The sequence below is a fragment of the Hyperoodon ampullatus genome (assembly GCF_949752795.1).
Source record: "Hyperoodon ampullatus genome assembly, chromosome: 17".
Taxonomy (NCBI): Eukaryota; Metazoa; Chordata; class Mammalia; order Artiodactyla; family Ziphiidae; genus Hyperoodon; species Hyperoodon ampullatus.
Window position 1 is genome coordinate 76,673,540 of NC_136930.1, and position 22,318 is coordinate 76,695,857.

General features: G+C 54.8%; 1 protein-coding gene across 3 annotated transcripts; it reads left to right on the forward strand.

Annotated features, from left to right (window-relative positions):
• Positions 1–1,690: 1,690 nt before the first annotated feature.
• LY6E (lymphocyte antigen 6 family member E) lies at positions 1,691–5,764 on the forward strand. 3 transcript variants are annotated; one of them, XM_079722741.1, is made up of 4 exons: positions 1,691–1,789; positions 4,160–4,265; positions 4,646–4,765; positions 4,854–5,764. In XM_079722741.1, the coding sequence occupies exons 2-4, from the start codon at positions 4,214–4,216 to the stop codon at positions 5,072–5,074; spliced, it is 393 nt and encodes a 130-aa protein (XP_079578867.1). In that variant the 5' UTR covers positions 1,691–1,789; positions 4,160–4,213; the 3' UTR covers positions 5,075–5,764. The 3 variants fall into 3 exon arrangements, with proteins under 3 accessions (XP_079578867.1, XP_079578866.1, XP_079578868.1); XM_079722740.1 differs by having other exon boundaries at positions 1,693–1,789; positions 4,155–4,265; XM_079722742.1 differs by having other exon boundaries at positions 1,751–1,789; positions 4,139–4,265.
• The last annotated feature ends 16,554 nt before the right edge of the window (positions 5,765–22,318 follow it).

Below are 22,318 nucleotides of genomic sequence, written 5' to 3' on the forward strand. Positions count from 1 at the left end.
GACCAGGAAGTCACACCTCCCAGGGCTGCCATGTGTTCAAGGGCGTGGCCTTCTGAGTGCAGCAGGCTAATCTGGCCACCCCCCCAACACACACCCCACCCTCACCCCCATCAGACAAATCTGACTGGACTGTATGCTGAGAGCAAGCATCAAGCTCAAGGCAACCAGCCGTCCTCCTGGCCACAGTTTTCAGATTATGTTGAGGGGGAGGGGGCGGAGGTGAGGCAGTTCCTCTCCCCAGAGGTGAGACCCAGAAGGGGGCTAACCAAAGGCCACAGCCTACTGCGTGTCCCTGGGCCCCAGGGCTGTGTGACCCCGAGGATGTCATCACTTCTCAGCTGGGACATCTCATGACACACAGAGTCCCACCTTCAGCCTCCAAGGAAAAAGCCCCCAAAGCCCCTCCGAGTTGATCTATCCCACTCTCCTGTCATCTGGTCATCAAAGAAGACCATAGGAGAAGGTGACCCAACCCAGAACTCTGAACACACAAACCCACTCGGCAGACAATCACACAATCACTCGTATCCATGCATAATCACATGGTGCCTAGTGTACCCCTACCTTGCCCATGGGACTGGTCTCCTGTTACAGGATCCCTCTTCCCACCCTGCTCATCCTGGCCACCCCGCCATCCTGCCTCAGTCCCTCTCCCTTGTATAGTTAAGAGGCCACTTCTCCTGGGGCCCTCCCCCCCTGTCACCGCAGATGCCACCAGCAGATGCCACCCAGAAAGACTGCAAGAAAAGGTCAGGTGCAAAAAACAGCTCCAACAGGAAGTGTGCTGTGAAAGTAAGAAGTGAGAATCTGCAGGGACCCATCAGGCTCTGAGAGGACTCTGCACGAAGAGAAGGGAACCAGCAGACGGTGACAGGTACAGGAAGGGCGCTCTGCCTGGCAGCCCCCGCCCACGGGCAGGCCTTGGCACCCCCAGCTCCCGCAGGCTGCGAGGCTCTTCCATCCCCGCCAGGGAGAAGCAGGAGCAAGGCCTGGGGTGCTGCAGAGCCTGGCCCCTGAGCCTGGCTCACAAGCCCGGGGTGGGGGACGCAGGGCCGCACACAGTGGGTGCTCTGTGAACGCTGGCTGAAAGGCAATTAATGGCACCTGGAGACAGAACACAGGAAACGCACTGGGTCAGACTAAGGACGGCCCGCTTCACTCTAACAGGGGCCGCTAGGTTCCGCGCTGAGAGGGTCAGGTCAGGCTGGCTGTGTGAGGACAAGACCCGCACCCAGCCCCGGCTGCAGGGGAGCACCCAGGGGGCTCTTGAGTTCTCCTGGGCTGAGGGTCAAGACGCTGGTGCGGCCCGGATCTCCTGCTGGGCGGCACTGTTGCCCGCAATCACTGCCCCGGAAGCCCCCTCCTCCACTCTCTCATCCTCGTCCTGTCACCTGGCCCGGGCGTGGCGTGCTGAAGGCCTCTTCGCGGACCCCATCCCACTCTGCGGAAGGGGTTCCGAGTACTGCCCCCTCGGCCTCCTCGGACGCATCCCCTCCCCCGAGCTCCACCTCAAAAGTGTCCGGCCACCTGGGGGCCTCCCCGACCCCTGCCCAGCCTGGCCGGGCTGTCGCGATACGTCCCCGCCCAAGCGGACCAGGCGGACCGGTTGCGACGGGCCCTGCGCAGGGGTGACGGGCTGGTGGGCGGGGCCTGGGCGCCAAGTCCCGCCTCCCGCACGCCCCCTCCGCTCGCGCGCTGCCTGGCCGCCCGGGAGAGCGGGCTGCCGTGGGCTCGGGCTCGGGGGTTGGCTTGACTGCGTGGCCGGGCCGGGGACCTGCGTCCGCCGGCGGTAAGTCAGGGCCCGGGCCGGGCGGGCGGGGGTGCGGGGACGGGGCCCTGCCCAGCGAGGTGGGGGAGCGGGCGAGTGGGGCGCCAGGGAGGCGGGAGAGGCCTGCGGGAGACTGGGGGTCGGGGTTGCGAGCGGCCCCGGCCCCTGGGCGCCTCGCCTCCACTCCCGGCCCCCCAGCCTCCCGGCCCTCCCCAGTATTTCCAAAGGCCGAGGGCGTGAGCGGGCGGAGACTGCAGCCGGGCACCCTCCCGGGGTGGGTAGCCTAGGGCTGCGCAGGCGCCGGGGGCCCATCGCCCAACTCTAAGGCCCATCCCCTGACCCCTCACATGGGGACTGGGGAGGGGCCAGCCTTCCTGACTTGAAGGGGCTGGGATCTTGGCGCGCTGGCAGGAAGGAGAGAGTTAACTGCCCTGGTGGGTCACCATGGGGACGGGAGCCTGCCTTGGGAAGAGGTGAAAGCACCTTGTTTGGCATAGATTACGCAAGTATATGAGGTGCCTAGGAGCCCAGCCCCCTGCGCCGGGCCACAGGCCCCTTCCATCCCTCGGGTCCAGGACGTGCTCCTACCTCTCTTGCTGGCCCAGCGTCACTGAATGCCAGGCTCTCCCGGAGATCAGCCCTGTGAGCCTGGGGGAAGAGTGCACAGTCTGGGTCCCGAATGGCCCTGCCCGCAAACCCACGGGCTCCCCTCCGGGCTCCCTTCCGCCTGGCCCTGCTAATGTGGACACATTAGTATCCAGTGCCTGGACTCAGCCCAGCAGGGCGCACTTGGTGGGGTGCCTGGCAGCAGGGTGGGGATGCTGGCCGTGACCGCGGAGGTGCGCCCCAGAGCTTCCTTCAGGACAGCTCAGAGCTCCTCCCGCCGGAACTTCACTTTGTGGAGGAGGAAACCGAGGCTCCTTCCTCCCTAAATGCCGGGATCCCGGAAGAGGCCCCCGTTGGGCTTGGCGCTGTTCTTGGACCTCTGCAGCTCCTGCTGCCAGCCCCAAGACGGCAGCCCCTGCCCAGCCCTGAAGCCCATTCTCAGGGTCTCCGCCAGCCCCTCCCCAAATCGGTTCTCTCCCTGGCATCCTCCTTCCTCCCGGTGCCTGGGGACTAGCCCTTCCCCCGCCCGCCCACGGCTGTCCCCAGCAGAAGGTACCAGACTGCTCCTCCCACACTGCGCCTCCCGCAAAACAGAGAACCAGAACCCCAGCTGGTCGTATTCAGAGTGCTTTCTCCATCCACTGCCAAGGACCTCTGCCCAAGGGAGGGTCCTGGTGCAGGACAGCCCCCAGGGACTCACAGCCACCTGCCAGAGCCTGTGCCTGTTCCCGCTGGGGTGACTGGTCGCACACTGCTGGGTCTCCCTGAGCCTCCCCAGCCACGAAGTGGGGGGAGTAGCAGATACGTATGGAGTCACCGTCCTCAGCGTTAAATAACACAGAATGGGAGAGCCCCGCGCCCCTCCCCCTGCCCAGGTGGAGACTCAGCTAGATATGCCTCATGCCCCCAGCCCAGCTCTAGGTCCCCATGTCAGGCACAGAGCTGGCCCCTGGAAAGTTCTGGACGCAGGTCAGCTAATATTACTGGTCGCCATCCCCCCCCAGGGCCCCTGGACTCGAGAAATTGCTAAGAGGCCAGACGGGAATTCCAGGCAAGGCTTTACTGGGGCTCAAGCTGCAGTACAAGGAAGCAAAAACAAGGAACAGTTCCCGAGAGGAGCTACTTGAGTCCTTAAGTGGGGTGACAGCGGGGGCGGATCTGCGGGTCAGGCAGGAGGCATAGCTTAGGTGGCCTGTCCCCCCCTTGGGGGTACCGGGCAGGAATGATGTGCAGTACCCTGCTTTTGCTCCCAGCACCTCAAAAACATAGTTTGTGGCTTCTTATACCCTGTCGCCCCAGGGTGCATGGGCAGTTATTTTTAGTCACTTATAGTTTCTTTGTATCTTGTTGCTCTAGGGGACATTTGTCCAGGTGCAAGCATTCTGATAGAGGATCCCAGGTCCCAGCCTGTCTCATCCACACACCCCGGACTGTGGGCAGGGGCCACTCCCTTGACCTCCCTTTCTGGGTGATTCTGAGAACCTTAATGAGTTCCCTCCCCCCAAGCAGCAAGTGCCACAGACTTGGGGAAGGGTCTCAGCTAGGAGTCTGCACTGAGTGAGGGGCAGGTTGGGAGTGGAGCAGAAAGACCAGAGCACAGAGGGTCTTTCTGCTCTGGCCCTGCTGCTGGAAACTGGCAGCTCCCCCCATCTACGAGTGGGGACACCAGGCTGCCCCCAGGGCCAGTGTCCCTGACCCCATTGGGAAGAGCAAGGCACCGCCCCTGCCCCAGGGGCACGAGGGGTGGTGAGCCCCACCCTCCAGCGAGCTGTCTCTTTAGCACAGGGCTGACTTCTTTGGCTTCGTGAGACCCCAGCCGGGACGCCAGTCCCCTCCAGAATGAAGGTCTTCCTGCCGGTGCTGCTGGCTGCCCTCCTGGGTGTGGAGCGAGGTGAGGTGCCCTGGGGCCCCAGGCCTCTGAGCGGGCTGTGCCCTCCTCCTGGACTCCCTCTCCCCTTTCTCTCCCGAGCGGTGCCCATGTCACCTACTCTGTGCCACCTAACAGGCTTCTCTCCCACGGTGAAGCGGTCCCTCCTACCCCCGCCCCCACTGGCAGCCTCAGCCCTGCCTGGACACTTGGGGCATCACTGGAGCTCCTCCAGAACCAGGGTCTGGTGTCATTGTCCTCTGGGTCTCCAGCCCGGGCCCAGGATACCATAGTTGCTCAGTCAATGCCTTCACAAGATGGGGTGTCCTCATGCCTCTGGGTCTGGGCTGGGAGGGGACACAGGAAGACTCCTGGGCATGAGACAGGCATCCCTCTTTCTGCAGCCCACTCCCTGGTGTGCTTCTCTTGCGTGAATAAGAACAGCAACTGGTACTGCCTGAAGCCCACCGTCTGCGCCGACACCGACAACTACTGTGTGACCATCTCTGCATCCGCTGGCATCGGTGAGTGCAGACGCAGGGCGGCCAGGCGGCCCCCGCCCCAGCCCTGTCCTCTCTGCCCCTCCACTCACAACCTCGTTTTCCTGTGCAGGGAACGTGGTGGACTTGGGCTACAGCCTGAACAAGGGCTGCTCCGCGATCTGCCCCATCCCGAGCGTCAATCTCGGTGTGGCGTCCGTGGGCACCTACTGCTGCCAGAGCTTCCTGTGCAACATCAGTGCGGCTGACGGCGGGCTGCGGGCCAGCGCCGCTGTGCTGGGCCTCGGGCTCCTGCTCAGCCTGCTGTCGGCTCTGCTGCGATTTGGCCCCTGACCCCTGGGACCCTGGGACCCTGTGCCCGGCCCAGACTCCCAAAGCTCAGGAAGGAAGGAAAGCCCAGCTCCTCCCAGACCCAAGAGGATCTCGAAGCCTCCTCCCCTAGCCTCCTCCCCCCGCAGCGCCCACCCTCTAGGCCCTGGGGCCCCACAGGCAGGCCTGCCCCCTGCATCCACACACCTGCCGGCTACCCTTCCTTCCCGGTCAGCCTTCCAGGGGGAACCTGGGAACGGAGCCTGAGGGCCCCAGAGTCAGAGCCACGTCCCAGGGACATGCTGGGAGGGGCACCTGATCCCAGGCCTGCCCCTGTCCAGGCCCTGTCGGCCCGCAGGTGTGGAAGATGTGCTGTGTGGACAGGCGCTGGTCCGTGCGCCCTGCCGGGCACGGGTGAGTGTGTAGCCAGGTCTCGGCCTGTGTCGGGGGAGGATGGGAGTAAAGCCTCAGGAGCCCAGCCCGAGCGCCAGCACGGAACCCTTTCCCCTGGCATCTCTGCACACCTCATTTCACTCACTTCGAGGGCAGCCTCTAGGAAAACAGGCCTTCCACTGTCCCCAGGTCTAGGCTGCTGACCCAGGAGTCTGCTCCCAGCCCGAAATCCAGCTGCTCTCGGGCCCCCTCCCGCCCCCGCCACACTGGGTCCCTCCTGCTGCTTTGGTGCCTCAAATAAACACAGATGTTCCCACCCTTTCCCGCTCTCGGTGTGGCCCGCAGCCTGAGACTGCGCCTCCTATCAGGGTCCTACTGAGGGGGAGGGGACAGCAGAGAGGCACAGCCGCAGGTATAGAGGGTCTGAGGGTCCCCTGCGACCGGGCCCACCCTGAGGCCCACTGGGAGGCAGTGGGGAAGAGGGTCGCCGCAGACCACAGCTAGCTGCCCTCTGCCGGGCAGCTTGGGAAGTTTATCCTCCGGACAGGACTGGACTGGACAGAGAAACTAGCAGAGGTCAGCCTGCTTCTGGCTGGAAGGCAGGACCCTAAAGAGGGAGGGATGGGGTTGGGCGGGAGGGGAGGGGACCCCCCAGCCGGGGTTGCGGGACTTGGGTACGGGGTGCCTGGGCCAGTCAGGCTGAGGAGGACACGAAGCGTGGTGAGGAAGGGGGCAGGAGCTCAGCAAGTGGGTGAGTGAGATGTCCATCCCAAGGGCCTATGGGAGGAGTTGGTGGGGGGGACTCCCCTGGAGAAGGCCTGGACCCTGGCTGGAGGGCAGGGGTGCTGCTACCCGAGCCGGCAGCCCTCGCTGCTACACGCCTACTCCCCCGGCAAGCCCGACTGTGGTCTGTGGCTAAGCCAGGGGTTCCCAGCGTCTGCACTGGGGGAGTGTCTGAGTTCTAAGCCAAGGGGATTCTTTGATTGGGCTGGTGGCCGAGGAGCAACGAACCAAGGGCTGCAGCTGGGCGCCTTGCAGAGAGTGATAGCTTATCCTTCAGGACGCTGTCGTGTCTCCTGGGGGGTGGGAGGGAGCGGAGCAGGGCTGGGTCCGGGCCGGCCAGGAGCTCTGAGGTGCCTGGGTCCGGGCCGGCCAGAAGCTCTGAGGTGCCTGGGTCCGGGCCGGCCAGAAGCTCTGAGGTGCCTGGGTCCGGGCCGGCCAGGAGCTCTGAGGTGCCCGGGTCCAGGGTCCAAGCATCGCTGTGCAGCAGGGCGGGACAGTTGTCCCTGCAAGGGCTCGGGTTGTGGCCCATATCCCGGGCCCGGGTCACAGGAGCAGGTGAACAGCTCTGCACAGAATGGGCCCTGTGACACACATGAGTGCAGCATCCTCGGCGTCATTGCCACCAAGGGGGATGCCAGCCAGCACTTGGGGTTGGGCGCCGATGCGGTGATGGAGCTCAAGGGAGGGACGGGAGGAGCGGTCTGCCCCAGGAAATCAGGACGACAAGGGGAAGGAGACCCAGGCCCAGCCAACATCTTGTGGAAGGGTCCAGAAGCACATCACAGCAGTCTGGTTGAGACTCACGGGGTGGTAGAAATGTTGAGATTCACTTGAGTGGATCAGACCAGCATTAAAAACCAAAGCAAGAAAAAGAATTCAAGGGGATGAAATCAGAATGTCCCCCAGGAATGCTGGTTACCTCTGAAGTTCAGAGTCCTCTAAACAGAATGTTGCAGGGACTTCCCTGGTGGTCCAGTGGTTAGGAATCTGCACTTCCACTGCAGGGGGCATGGGTTCAATCCCTAGTCTGCTGTGCGGTGCAGCCAAAAAACAACAAAAATGCTGCCCACCATTCCAGTTCCACGAGGATTAAATTGCAACCCACTGCAGTTGCCCACCAGCAGTGCACCCTGAGGCGAAGTCATGATAGAAACAGGAAGCATGCTGTGTTTTGGATGTGGGCCCCTAGTTAAGATGTGGATCTAAGGGAGAATTTCAGTGACCCCCGATTCTTGCATCTTCCCATACATAGAAAGCACTAAAATCATTAACTTGAGATGTCTGTCTTTTGTGATTAGTAGTAATCTTACCAAGATGTATGCTTGACCACCTGTATTTCCCAGTCAAAAAATTCATATATATCCTGGCTCCCCCACCTCTCCGGAGCTACTGAGAGGCTGTCCCCCAGGCTAGAGTCCTCAGTAAAGTCCCCACAAAAAGCTGAAACTGTGTAAGCAGATAGGTTAGGGGGTCCCCAGAGAAAGAGAACCAGGAATGGCTTTCTTGACATAAGAGAAGCCATTTTGGCCTAAGCCATTTTGTGATCTAAGCCTGGCCGCAATGCTTGCCCTTGAACAGGTCTCGGTGATCAGTGATCTTAAGGGAACAAAAGAATACAGGAACGGAGGAAAAGCAGTCAAACAATAGTGCAGTGATGAAGCAGAGTACTAGTTCCTCCTCAAGGGATTTACATCATATATCTTTGAGTTCTGTAAGGAACTAAGGCCCCCACCCAGGTGGTGGGTGGAGGATGATGGTGTCCCTTCTGACTTCAGTCAACCCAAGCCTGGACTCTGTCAACCTTTGCCCCAATTCTATACTGAATAATCCTCTGCTCAAACCCCTTCATGAATATGCACGTACCCTTAGCTGAAAACTTCCCCAGTGGGGGCTTCCCTGGTGGCGCAGTGGTTGAGAGTCTGCCTGCTAATGCAGGGGTCACGGGTTCGAGCCCTGGTCTGGGAAGATCCCACATGCCGCAGAGCAACTAGGTCCATGAGCCACTACTGAGCCTGCGCTCCTCAACAAGAGAGGCCGTGATAGTGAGAGGCCCGCGCACCGTGATGAAAAGTGGCCCCTGCTTGCCGCAACTAGAGAAAGCCCTTGCACAGAAACGAAGACCCAACACAGCAAAAATAAATAAATTAATAAACTCCTACCCCCAACATCTTAAAAAAAAAAACAACTTCCCCAATGTCGCTGTTGGGGAGACTCTGCTTTGGGTAAGATCCCTGGTGTTCGCCTTACTTGCTGCCCGTAATACATCCTTCCTTCTGCTCTTTGGCATGGTTGTGGCTTTTGGCTCCACACCTACCAAGAGGTGAGCCCAGTTTTCAGGTAACGACTGCTTTCACATTGTGCATTTTGTTTGCTCTGTTTATTGTTGACAGTCTCCCCATAGAATGCATCCACTGTGCTGTTCACTCAAAACAAATCACAAGCGACTTTGCTAAAAGGACTGAGACCAGCAGGGTGGGGCAGTGGTGGTGATAGGGACAGAGTGCAGGGACAAAGTAGGCGATTAAATAGTTACTCCCACTAAGGGATCATAAGTAAAGAAAAAAGTATGGGAGATCCCTGTAAGTTAATGATCACGCAAGAAAGCAGGCTTGCTTAGCATCGAAATTAAGCAGGCTTGCCTAGCAACAAAACCATGCAACAGAAGCACAAGACATGCCCCAAAACAATGGTGGAGCAGGACTCACATCCTGCCCAGTGAGGTCCGTGAGGTAATGATTCCTAGAACATGCTCCTCTGTGCACACTCAAAACAAAAATATAGGGAAAGGTGACGTTCTACTGAAACCTGAGATGATTGACCGCGTTTTAGTATATGTTACCACCTTTTTGCCCATTTCCGTAGCACCATGACAGTCCTGGCTTGACCATGTAGGGACAAGAAAACTTCCCTGCCTGATGTGGAGGAGGAGCTGATGATGGAAGTTTGACGTCTACTCAAGAATGAGGAAGAAGGTGGTCTTCCTCCCCTCACCTTTTCTACATTATAAAAATGGAGCCCACCCAGCTTTCATCACGGCGCTGCCTTGCCTGCCCGCTTGCATCTCTCACAAGTGCCCTATACTAATAAACCTTTCCTTACCTGTCACTGCTTCCCGCTGAATTCTTTCTGCACTGAAGAACCTATGCTCTACTGAGTCCCAAAACGCGTTCTGTCGTTTCAGCGGGGCCAGGCCAGAGGAAGAGGCACAGGTGGACTTGGCCATCACAGTCGGGAGTTTGGATTTGACTCTGGGGACACTGGGAGCCAGGGGGCGGGGGGGGGGCAGTGGCAGGACAGGTATGTAACAAAGGCTCTGTTCCTGCTAATGCTAACCTCAGCTTCCATCTCTGTGTACTGACTATTTTGCAGGTGATATTGATCTGTTATACTCTTCCCACAACTACAATGAGAGATGGATGTGGTTACCTCCAGGTTTCAGAAGTGAAAACCAAGGCTCAGAGGGTTGAAGCCACTTGTCCTCCTGGGTCTATGACCCTGGGGGTGCCCAGCATTTCCTCTGCTCTGGGTTGCAGGGCAAAGTCCCTTGAGGGCTGGGTTCAGAGGCAGCTGGGCCTCCTGGGGGTGGCTGATGGTCCTCCTGGTTCCGGCTACGCCTCCCTGCCTGGGGTGGGGGGAGGCTGGAAGGCACAGGCTGTACTAGAGCAGAGGGAGGCTGGGTGGGGCTGAGCGGGGGAGGAGCCCAGAGCTCTGAGTTTCCATTTCCTACAGCCTGAGGGAGGTCAGGGGGTGGGGAGGGAGGGGAAACCCCAGGAGAGGGCAGGAAGGGGAACGAAGCGGCAGAGGGGAGGGGAAAGGAAAGCTTTTCTCGGGCTCTCGCTCCCCCTGGCATCTGCCCGGGCTGCAGGGAGGTGCCAGGCGCAGCACTGTCTGGCCCGGGCACACTCTGGCCGGGAGTCTGGGCTCTCTAGTCTCAGTGCCCAGGGGCTGGACTGATGCCCGCCCTTTGTCTGTAGGCAAATTCAGCTCCGTCCGGTCCTGCCCCTGCCCCCTCGCCTGCCCCTCCCAGGCTGCTCGGTCTGCCGCCTGACCCAGCTGGCCTCCGGGACGAGGGGGGTCCTGCCCAGGGTCTGCCCTCTCCCACAATACTCCTGTGATGCCCATGGCCCAGGCCCGGGAGGGCCCTGCGCCCCCTCCTCCCCAGTCCTTAGCATCACCTTCATTGCCCCGCTCCTGCCCTCCTGTGACCCAGGACCCAACCTGCTGGCAGGGGCCCCTCGCAAAGTCTACCTCATGGCCCGGCCTGGGTCTGCCCTGCCGGAGCTTTCAGAGTTCCTCTGGTCCCCTGCCTGGCTCCCCTCGGTCTGGTGCCGTTGGCGCGGGGCGGGGTGGGAGGTGCGGGCACCAGACCATCCCCAGGGCTGGCGACGGAGCCACAGCACAGCTGGACCTCCCCTCTCTGAGCCCCACCCACGGGTGCTTTCTGGGACCCCTTGAATGGAAGGTTAATAACCTCAGCAGAGGGTGCATTCTGGGAGGACGACTCCCTGGAGAAATCTGAGTGACACGATGCAGTCCTGGGAAGGAAAGCGTTTAAGGTCGGGGTGGAAAGCGCAGGAGGAGGGGTGCTCCAGGCGCCCGAGCTGCTGGGACCTGGAGACTCTGAGTTAGCGGGCGAGGCGCCGTCCCCTGGCGGCCGCGAGCGGCACGCGGCCGAAGGGAGCGCCGAGGCCGCTCGAGGGGGCGTCTGCCCTCAGCCCTCAGCCCTTCCGTTTAGCCTCCGGGGCAGAGCAGGGCGGGGCTCTCCGCGGGCCCGAGGGGGTGGGCCCAGGCTGGGCGGAGCCTCCCCACCACGCCCCCCCAGCCCCACCCCTTGCGGAGGTCGTCTTCCTACAGGTCACACTAAGCTACCCAGCCTTCAGGCAGTCCGTCCATCCCGCTTTTGCCGAAGAAGACTGTCCTGGAACAGCCCGCCAGGCTTCATTGTAATATTGAAGGAAAGTCCACCTCTTCTAATAGCTGGCCTCCTCCTGAGGGCTAGAGGGGACGCCAGGCTGAGGGTCCCCAGCCCCCGTCCCTCCCCCAGGACCACGCCCTTTGCCCCTCCCCCAACCCTCAGCTCCTCTGCTGACAGCCCCCCTGTTGACAGCTCCCCCAGCCTGAGGACCCCCCCAGGGAACTGGAGAAGCCTATGGAGACACAGGCAGCCAGAGGATGAGGCACCTGCTCCCGGCTCACCTGAGTCTGGGATTAGCCAGGAGATGTCCCTGAGCACTGCCCCCCAGGCCCAGCTTTCACAAGATGCCCCGTCCACCCCTCCACCCACACACACACTAGATCCCAGGGTCAGGACTTGGGACACTGATAGCACCCCAGGCCTGGGCTGGGGGTGGGCAGGAGAGGGGCTCAGAGGCTGGAATGGTGGGCTCCAGTGGCTCTCACCCTACTGAACCCAGGGGCGTCTGGCTCCCTCGTCACATTAATGCCTGGGGTGGGGCTGGGGGCAGGGAGGCAGCTCTTGGCCGCGCATGGGCGCCCCTGGCCGGTTCTGCCCAGAGGAGTGAGCAGAGTCTTGCCATCCTGAGGGTGTCACAGACACCGGTTCACCCGCCGCTCCGTCCCCGTCCCCCTCCCCGTTCCCCACAGCTTCTGCTGTACTGGGCCTGACTCCCTCATAGCCTGGGGTCTGGAGACGGTGAGGGTCAGACCCCGCAACCCCGGGCTCCCAGGGACCCCGGCCTTTCCTGCAGGTCCTTGTAATTTGCGTCCCTTCCCCCAGGATCACCAAGAGCGCCTGTCAGAGAAGGGGCTGGAGGAGCTCCCAGCTCCGGGCCTGTCCCCACGGGACCGCAGCGTTCTGCACTCCGAGGCTCTCCTTGCTGAGCCCCCTGCTGGGGAACAGACCTCCCAGGTCCCCTCACTTGCTGGTGCCCGAGCTGCCCTGGGAAGGTGGCCTCACTTTCCCTCCAGTGGTGTCTCAGATTTGTGACTCGGTTTCCTCAGTGGTCTACTCGTCCTCAGGCCCCAGCCCTCCCCCCCGCCCCGGGGCCTGGTGAGAGCTGTGGTCCCTGTGGGAAGGACGCTGTGGTCCCCAGGAGGGTAGACAGGCCAGGGAAGGACAGGGGTGACCCGGGCCACAATGTGAGGGCAAGCCCCCAGCCCTGCCTCCACCCCTGAGGATCCTCCTGTCCACAAAAAATTAGTCAATAGTCATTCTAAGAAAAGAGAATTTTAGTGGCGCCAACCTGAGGATTATAAGCCGGGAGACAGTCTTTCAGATAACCCTGAGGACTCTTCCACTCGCTAAAGGTCAAAGCAAGGTTACATGTTTCTGAGGCAAAGGGTTATACGCCAGATGGTGTATTATTGACAGTTTACACAATCCAGATCTACATGTACAAAGCGAGTAGTGGGTCATTACATTAAGTGGGTGTTACAGCAGGCAGGTAGCTAGATACGAGCAGAGGAAGTGGGGCACGGGCCAGATGGCAGGAAACCATACATCTTGCAAACAACGGTGGTCCTTGGACAGAGAAAAGCAGGAACCTCTGGACTGACAGGAAACCACACATTTTGGGGTGACAAGTGCCCTGGAGACAGACAAAGAAAGATGAGAAGAGGCTGCAATCTCCAGAGTCCAAAAGTAACCTTTTGCTCATTATACTCTGATTACAATAAAATTAGCCTCACAGATAAGAAATATGCATCGGGCACGGAAGCCATGACACGTAACGATCAAGGCTAAATAAAGGAAAAATGCCTCCGCCTCTTGGGAAGGTGGAGCTGGGAAGAAAATCAGGGAATACGACCCCAAACCCCTCCCTCCCCAATGAATATCCCGCCCCTTCACTTCTACACCCCACATGACCAGCTTGCCAAAAAAACTCAGCACAGCTCCTCACGTGAGTCTGCCCGGTCTCGCATTGAGAGCGCGCTGTCGCTTCATAAATCCTCACTTTACTTTTTTGACCTCTGTGTCTCCTCTCTGAAATCTTTCTGTGAGTGTGAGTGAGACCTGTAACTTGTATTCACCATAGAAAGTGCAAAGGGAAGGGACTGTACAGATACAGTTAAAGTTCCTGATCAATTGACTTTCCGTGACTCAGAAGGGAGCTGTCTTTGGTGGCCTCACGAGTCCTCTGAAGTCCCCCCAGCAGCACAGGCTCTCTGCTGGTGTGGAGCTGCCAGGAAATGAACTCTGCTGCTTTTTAAGCTCATCACTCTGTTTGTGAGATTCCTATGTTGCTGAGTGTAACAGTAGAGGATTCTTTTTCATTTCCATGTAGCATTCTATTGTGAGCCCATGCCAGCATTCATGTATTTATTCTGCCCTTAGTGGGCGTTGAGGTTGTCGACAGGTCTGATGCTCATGAATAATACAGCTCTAAACATTTGTGGGCATTTATCTTGGTGAACTTTTTTCTCTTGAGTATGTACCTGGGAGTGGAAATGCTGGGTCACAGGGTATGTGTATGTTTAATGTCTACTGAAAAAAAAAAAAAAAAAGCACAACCTAAAAGTTGAGAATCATGTTTTATTTGGCAGCCTTTCTGAGGACTTCAAGCCTGGGAGGCAGCCTCTCAGAATAGCTCTGAGTTTCTGCTCCGAAGAGGTCAGGGAGGAGTGAGGATATACAGAAGTTTTGCAACAAAGACCAGGTAGTCGGAGCATCAAAAGACTATTGGAGTTTTTTGTTTGTTCGTTTTGTTTTAAGGGCCGGTTTTATTTATTTATTTATTTTTGGCCACACCACACAGCATGCAGGATCTTACTTCCCTGACCAGGGATCAAGCCCATGCCCCCTACAGTGGAAGCCAGACTCCTAACCACTGGACCACCAGGGAATTCCCAAAAGATTATTGTTCATTAAAGAAAACCAGACATCTCAGGTTAAGGAATGAAGCGCTTTTCTGTGAATGGGAAGTTGTAAGAGGCTGTGCTCGTTGAAATCATTCCTTTGATCTGCATCTCAGCTTCTAGGGCCAGTATCCCGTTCTTTCCCATCATGAGTCCCCTCGGGTTGCACAAGTGGGGCAGCTGCGGCAGCTGAGGGCTTGGCAGTGGGCATCCTCCTCGTCTCCATCCTGCGTTCCCTCAGGGCTCACCTTCCGGGGGGGCGGTGGTGGTTGATGGCTGCAACGTCCTTTGGCTGTTCACATGGCAGCAACATTTTCCATCCATAGGAGCCTTAGCAGATTGTGCCAGTTTATACTGAGGCCGGTAAAGTGTAAGCTCTCCAGCTGTCCACATCCTGCACAGCTCTTGGTATTTTCAGTACTTGTAATACTAGCTATTCTTGTTTGGATTTCTTCCTCTCCAACTGTCATATATTTTGTTTTCCTAGATTAACTGCACGACTGAGCATATGACATATTTGGTAAGTGTTCTACATGCACTTAAATATGGATTCACTTGTCTGGTATGATGTTCCATATATGTCCATTATGTTAATTTTTTGCAATCTTGTGCAAATTTATGTATTCTAAGTGACGTTCTTGTCTGCTTGTTCTATTGTTAGGGAACCATTGACCAAAACTGCCCGCATCGCCCAGGCATGATAATAGCCACTTGCATGAGCTGTCACACGAAAGGAGGTTCCAATAAGGAACCCGATACTGCCGCAGAAAACTCACCAGGAGAATTTGGGAGGGGCCAAAAGGAGGGAGGAGACGCCAGCCCATAAAACGTCCTGCCAACCTCCCAGAAACCCTCCGACTGGAATCCATCTTAACTCAGGGATGCATGCACCACCAGGAAGGACCCTGAGTCCGACCAAATGTGGGCACAAGTAGGATAATTGGCCAGAGACAACCCAGAAAGTAAGCCCATCACCATAAAACCCGAGACTGCGAGCCACGTGGCAGAGCCGTCCTCCTGGGGTCCCTGACCCCCCTGCTCTCCGCCCGGGCGCCCCTTCCCAATAAAGTCTCTTGCTCTGTCAGCACGTGTGTCTCCTCGGACAGTTCATTTCTGAGTGTTAGACAAGAGCCCGCTCTCGGGCCCTGGGAGGGGGCCCCCTTCCTGCAACACTATCGGTTACTTAAAGGATTTATGGTAAAATATTTGTGTCACTGTAAATTTGCCTCAACTTTCACTTCTGCCATATCTTGCTTAAACATTTTGAAGCTGTTACTAGTTGTATACAGAGGTAGGATTGACATATCTTTGTGTTATATTGACTTTTTATCACTATGAAATATCTTTTAGTAATACTTCTTGCCTTAAAGTTTATTTTATATGGCATTAATAGGGTGAAACAAGATTTCTTTGGATTACTGTCAGCATGATGTTTTTCCCACTCTTTTTCTTTTCAGCTATTCTGTGTCCTGATTTTTAAAGTCAGAGTTGTAACCAGTTTAGTGTTATTTTGTATCCAGTCTAAAAAATTTTGCTTTTACTTTGGAATGTTAAGTCCATTTACATTTAACATGAGAACTAACATAGTTGGGTTAATGTAGTGCAGCCCTGACACTTGGTTTCTCTTTTTCTTTTTTTTTTTTTATAAATTTGTTTTATTTTATTTATTTATTTTTGGCCGCGTTGGGTCTTCATTGCTGCGTGCCGGCTTTCTCTAGTTGCGGCGAGCGGGGGCTACTCTTCGTTGAGGTGCGCGGGCTTCTCATCATGGTGGCTTCCCTTGTGGCGGAGCACGGGCTCTAGGCACGCGGGCTTCAGTAGTTGTGGCACGTGGGCTCAGTAGTTGTGGCTCGTGGGCTCCGGAGCACAGGCTCAGTAGTTGTGGCGCATGGGCTTAGTTGCTCTGCAGCATGTGGGATCTTCCCCGCCCAGGGCTCAAACCCGTGTCCCCTGCATTGGCAGGTGGATTCTTAACCACTGCACCACCAGGGAAGTCCTGGTTTCTCTTCTTCTAATGCAAGGGCCTGACCTCAGCTTTGCTTGCCAGGCATCCACTCCCAAATGACTCTCTGGAATAAACACACTGCCAGCCACAGGACTAGGTTTGAGCCAGACACGCCCACCCCCAAGCTCCTTTGTTCTAGAGCTCTTAGTTGGTTTCTATAACTCACCATCCTGCGCTCTAGTTTCTCCTCTACCCATGCTTTAAATCCCCACTCTTCTGGGGGGTTTTTTGTTTGCTTTTTTTGTTTTTGTTTTTTTTGCGGTACGCAGGCTTCTCACTGTTGTGGCCTCTCCCGTTGCGGAGCACAGGCTCCGGATGCGCAGGCTCAGCGGCCATGGCTCACGGGCCCAGCCGCTCCGTGGCATGTAGGATCTTCCAGGACCGGGGCACGAACCCGCGTCCCCTGCATTGGCAGGCGGACTCTCAACCACTGCGCCACCAGGGAAGCCCCCCACTCTTCTGTTTTAAAGTCACTAATAAAGAGTGAGCCCAGCAAACCCCAGACCTCCACCCTCGACCTCATAAAAACAGAACCCCAGGCTAGTGCTAGCACTCTCTCCCCAAGACCTCACATCGTGCCTCCAGGTACGCCTCAGGGTCTGTGGTCAGCTCAGGTACAATTCTCTGATTGGCTGATGGTGAGGTAAGAGGGCGGTTACCATGATCAATGCTGAGATGCTTGTAGGTCCGGGGCCTCATGATCATCAAGTAGTTTATTTCTTCCATTTGACGGTGGTTTTAGCATCCATAAAACAACTCAGGAAACGTGCATCAGATACTGTTATCTGGGTACTTCAGAGAGGACCTACAGCAGAGGATGTGGGGGAGGGTCTGTCCCAGGAAGACCCCAGAGGGTCCCGCTCAGTTACACGGAGTTATCACTCCTGCTTCCCTGCCCTTCTTCCTGGAGTTCCGTGTTCCCATTTGTAATCATTTCGCTTTACCTTGAAGAGCTTCCTTTTTTATTTCTTGTGGTTCGAGTCTGCTGGCAATGAATTATCGCAACTTGTGTATAAATCAAACTCTTTTGTTTTCTATATCTCTGAATAATATTTTTGGTTGGCATAGAATTCAGGGTTGCCAGACTTTGTCGTTCATCACTTTCAAGATACAATTTCATTTTCTTCTGGCTTTTTTGTGAAAAGTCAGCTTTAGCTCTTAATTGTTGTTGCTTTGTAGGTACTGTGTCTCTTTCCCCTGGCTGCTAAGAGTGTTGTTTTTTGGTTTTCAGCATTTTGATTGCAGTGTCACTAGCTGGGATGACATTCTTTGCATTAATCCTGCTTAGAGTTTTCTGTGATCCATGGATCTGTGAATTATCTTTCATGGATTTTGAACAATGTTATCTCTTCAAGTATTTATTTATTCCCTCTTTCTTCCCTGTGGTACTCCAGTTTCATGTAAAGTTAGACCATTTGACTGAGTCTCACAGGCCCTTATGATATGCTGATTAATTTTTTTCTATTGTTTTCATTCTCTCTAAGCTTCCCTTGGGCTATTTTATATTGTCCTGTCTCTACCTACGTTCATATCGTCTTCTGCTCCTAATTCATCCAAACGAGTTCTTAATTTCAGATATTTTATTTTTTAATTCCAGAATGTGATGGTTAATCGTATGTGTTAACTTGGCTGGGCCACAGTACTCCAATATGTGGTCAAACACTATTCTGGATGTTTCTGTAAGGATGTTTTTGGATGAGATTGTCATTTAAATTGGTGACATTTGAGTGACGCAGATTGCTCTCCATAATATGGGTGGGTCTCACCTAATCAGCTGAAGGCCTGAATAGAACAAAAGACTGACCTCCTCCAAGCAAGAGGGAATTCTGCAGCAAACAGTCTTTGGACTTTAACTGCAGCATCAGCTCTCGGGCCTTCTGGCTGTAGGGGAACAGAATTTGCCACCCTAAAATACGTCTCTTTGTCACATTCATTGTTTTCAGCTGGTTATTTTCTGAGAAAGAGCAGACATGGGAAGGGTTCTGACAACCAAGTAGGAGTTGACCTTTTGTAAGAAACATTTACATTTATAAGGGAAATCTCCATTTGGGATGACCAAATCTCTAGAAACTCTTATCATTGCAGAAGGCAATGACTTAAATCTGCGTCACAATCCTGGTCACCTGCCATAACTGACTCTCCCCACCTTCAACAACCTGTTTTGTCTTTAGCTGAGGATGGTATTTAAGGTGAGGGCTGGGGCCCCTTTGGTGAGTTACTCAGCTCTCCTGGGTCTCTCCCATGTAGACATGTTGTTAAACTTCTGCCTGATTCTCTCCTGTTAATCTGTTTCATGTCAATTTCATCCTTAGACCAGCCAGAAGGGTACAGGAAGGCTTCTTCCCCCCACCCCCAGCACACCCCATCCTGAAGATTTTGGCCCTGCAGCCACTTCTTTAAAATAAATCTTTTTGTTTCTATACACATTCTATTGGTTCTGCTTCTCTGGTGAATCCTGGCCAATGCAGAGAATATTTATTTGATTTGTTTCATAAAGTCCTATTCTCTGTCAAAACTCTCAGTTTTTAAAGTCTATTATTGAACATACTTGTCACGTTATTTTAAAGTCCTTTTCTGCTAACTCCGTTATCTGGATCATCCATTGGTCTGTGTCTACGGCTTTTCTCCCCTATTGCTATTGGTCACCTTGGAGCCTTGTATAAATAAGAGCCAGAGGCCACGCATACCTCTGTAGTAGCGGGTCCCTCGTTTCCTCTTTTACCATATCAACGTGCATGAGGTATTCACCAGGTCAACTCCATCACAAGTTGAGCTGGGTTGGGCTGGACCGCAGCTTTAGGAAACTCATACGCCCTCCTGTCCCTCTCCTCCCAAGCTTCCGGTGGAGACTCGGGCAGGCGTGTCTCCTGGTCCTGGAAAGCGTGGCATATGCCCTTCACGTCTTTGCACCCTGCTTTTAAGCCTCCCACTCCCAACTCCTGCGGCCGCTTTAGACTCTGGCAAGTCTCTTCAGAGCAAGGTCAAATGTGTGTTTGGAGCAGACCTCTTTCCTCGGGTGGGAACTTGGCTCCTGAGAGCCGTGGGGCTGCCGCGGATGTCACTCTTCCTTATACACGCCCCGCCCTGGGTACCACAGCCTGCATCCGGGACTCAGCACGCATTCCGGTTTCTCGTAGGTTTCGCTTTCCCGGAGTTGAGCGTGCTCGCCTCTCCTCCCTGGTTTGTGGATACAGTCCCGCTGGTGGTTGGCAAATCCCCAAGAAGAAAAGACAGGGCAGGCTGGCAGCGTCGGCTCAGCTTGGGGGACTTCTCCACCTCTGGAAGCCAGTCCACTTGGTCCTTGTCCCTCTCAGCTCCCCAACACGTTTACTTACGACACCTGCAACCTGCCTGTTTTTTTCTTCTTGGTCCAGTGGGAGCATGTGACCGCCAGTCTACTTCAACCTCGCAAATCCCGGACGCCCTCTGATGGCTACTGAATTTTATATGCTTACTTTGCATCCTGATTCATTACTGATTGTTTTCCAAATATGTTACTTTTATTCTTTATTCTCTAGGATTTCCAGGTATACTGCCGTATCATCTACAAATGGACCTGGTTTTACTTCTTTTTCCATTCTAAAGCCTGTAATTGTTTATTGTTTTCTAACTGTATCAGTGAATACTTCTGACTGAATTTCAAATAGTGATGGGAATGCTTTTCTTATAATGGGTATTTTTCTTCTAATGTAAGATGATAACTTTTTTTAAAAAATACATGATACAGGGCTTCCCTGTTGGCACAGTGGTTGAGAATCCGCCTCCCAATGCAGGGGACACGGGTTCGAGCCCTGGTCCTGGAAGATCCCACATGCTGCGGAGCAACTAAGCCCGTGTGCCGCAACTACTGAGCCTGTGCTCTAGAGCCTGCAAGCCACAACTACTGAGCCTGCGTGCTGCAACTACTGAAGCCCATGTGCCTGGAGCCCGTGCTCTGCAACAAGAAAAGCCACGACAATGAGAAGCCCGTGCACTGCAATGAAGAGTAGCCCCCGCTCGCCACAATTAGAGAAAGCCCGTGAGCAGCGATGAAGACGCAACACAGCCAAAAATAAATATATAAAAAAAATTTTTTTTTAAAAAGTTACATTTTATTTTGTTTATTTATTTATTTATTTTTGGCTGTGCTGGGTCTTAGTTGCGGCATGTGGGATCTTAGTTCCCTGACCAGGGATTGAACCCGGGTCCCCTGCATTGGGAGCGTGGAGTCTTAACCACTGGACCACCAGGGAAGCCCCCAAACTTGAGGGTGGTTTTTTTTTTTTTTTTTTATCATTTCTGCTTCACAGCGTCTTGAGAAGTCTGATACCAAACTATTTTTTTCCCTACATATATGTTGTGGGCTGTAGGCACTAAGGGGCGCTTCCGTATCTTTTACATTTTTTAATATCATTTTTATTTTATTTATTTATTTTTGGCTGCGTTGGGTCTTCGTTGCTGCACACGGGCTTTCTCTAGCTGCGACAAGCGGGGGCTACTCTTCGTTGCGGTGCGTGGGCTTCTCATTACGGTGGCTTCTCTTGTTGCGGAGCACGGTCTCTAGGCACGCGGGCTTCAGTAGTTGTGGCACGCGGGCTCGGTAGCTGTGGCTCGCGGGCCCTAGAGCGCAGGCTCAGTAGTTGTGGTGCACGGGCTTAGTTGCTCCGTGGCATGTGGGATCTTCCCGGACCAGGGCTCGAAACCATGTCCTCTGCATTGGCAGGCAGATTCTCAACCCCTGTGCCAGCAGGGAAGCCCTGTGTCGTTTGCATTTTCTACTAGTGTAGTCTTAGCGCTCACCATTCTAGGTCGTTTTTCCAGGAACAGGTGAGCCCTTTTAGTTCGGGTTTAGGTCGCTTTGTCCTCTTGTTTGCCTGCCTTCCTGCTTCAGTGCCTCTGATACAGCTTCCGATTTAACAATATCAAATGCCTGCTCCCTTGGAACTTTGTGAGACTTTATTTCTAAGCTGGTCTTTACGTTTTCCTCCATTTGTTTCCTCACTTTCATCGTTTTTCATCTCGTGTCTTCTTTTTATTGCCTACTGTTGTTTTGAGGTTCTGAACTTCTGATGCGAGGTGTTCCTTCATATGTTCAAATGTTTTGACTCAGGCATGAGAGATTTATTCTGCTTCCTGGTTCGTTCTCTGGGACATTTTTCAAGAGAAAAGTTTTATTCTCGTTTTAATTCTTCTCCCTGCAGTGTCTTCCCACAGATGAGCACGCAGTAGGACGCGGCCTCCAGGCGCGAGGCCGCCCTCTTCCGGCTGCGCGATGAAGTGCAGCTGTTCTTGCGTCCGTGGTCTGGTGATGGGAGGGGTGGGTGACTGCCGACATCAGGAGTCTCTCTGGTTGCTGCCGCACTTAATTTCCCCTTCTTCCTTCCTTCTTTCCATTGGCCACCAAGTCTGCAGGGGTTTCGCCCCTCCTACTGGTCTGCTCCCCAAGAACGGATGCATCTCCCACTGCCCCTGCGTCCCTGCATCTATCTTCTCAAGCCCATCACCTGTAGCCAGGCCGCTGGCCAGCAGCTCTCAGTCTGGCTCCCAGCATCCCCACGAGGGGAGCTGGACCTTCTCTTTCTGAGGATGGCTTTTGTCCAGCCCATCACTCTCAGACCCTTAGTTTCTTTCTCCCGTTTCCATCCGCTTCCTCCAGCGATAGCCACGCTGCACAGCAGGTGCCCCAGGTCCAAAGACGGCTCTGCCAGAAGTTTGTGTTCATTTTTCTACATGAAAGTAAATGACATCTGTGGTCTCTCCATCTCCTATGCATGCTGAGGTCATGAGGAGCGTGGGGTCTTGTTCCCTTGCTGTGTTGATCTGAATTCCTTTTCTTGCTAGAAAGAGTAAATAGAGTTGGATGTAGGCAGCTGAAATGATCCTAGCACCAGAATTCAGTGGGATTTTTAAAACTTAAGATTCCAAATTTATTATTGCAAATGTATAGAAATACAATTGATTTTTACCTTATAGCCAATGACCCTTCTAAATTCATGGATTAATTCCAATATTTGCTCTGTACATTATGTTCGAAACTCAAAATCACATGATGTCCAAATGATAAGAAGTTGATTTCTCATCTTTTTAAAAAATCTTTATTTATTTATATTTTTGGCTGCATCCGGTCTTAGTTGCGTGGGATCTTTGCTGCGGCATGCAGGATCTTTTCACTGGGGCACACAGGCTTCTCTTTAGTTGTGGCTTGCGTGCTCTGTAGTTGCACACGCGGGCTTAGTTGCCCTGCAGCATGTGGGATCTTAGTTCCCCGACCAGAAATCGAATCCACGTACCCT

Coding starts and splice junctions, on each gene's coding strand:
- LY6E (XM_079722741.1), top strand. CDS start 4,214: ATGAAGGTCTTCCTGCCGGTGCTGCTGGCTGCCCTCCTGGGTGTGGAG. Junction 4,266..4,645: donor CCTCCTGGGTGTGGAGCGAG/GTGAGGTGCCCT, acceptor CTCTTTCTGCAG/CCCACTCCCTGGTGTGCTTC. Junction 4,766..4,853: donor CTCTGCATCCGCTGGCATCG/GTGAGTGCAGAC, acceptor TTTCCTGTGCAG/GGAACGTGGTGGACTTGGGC.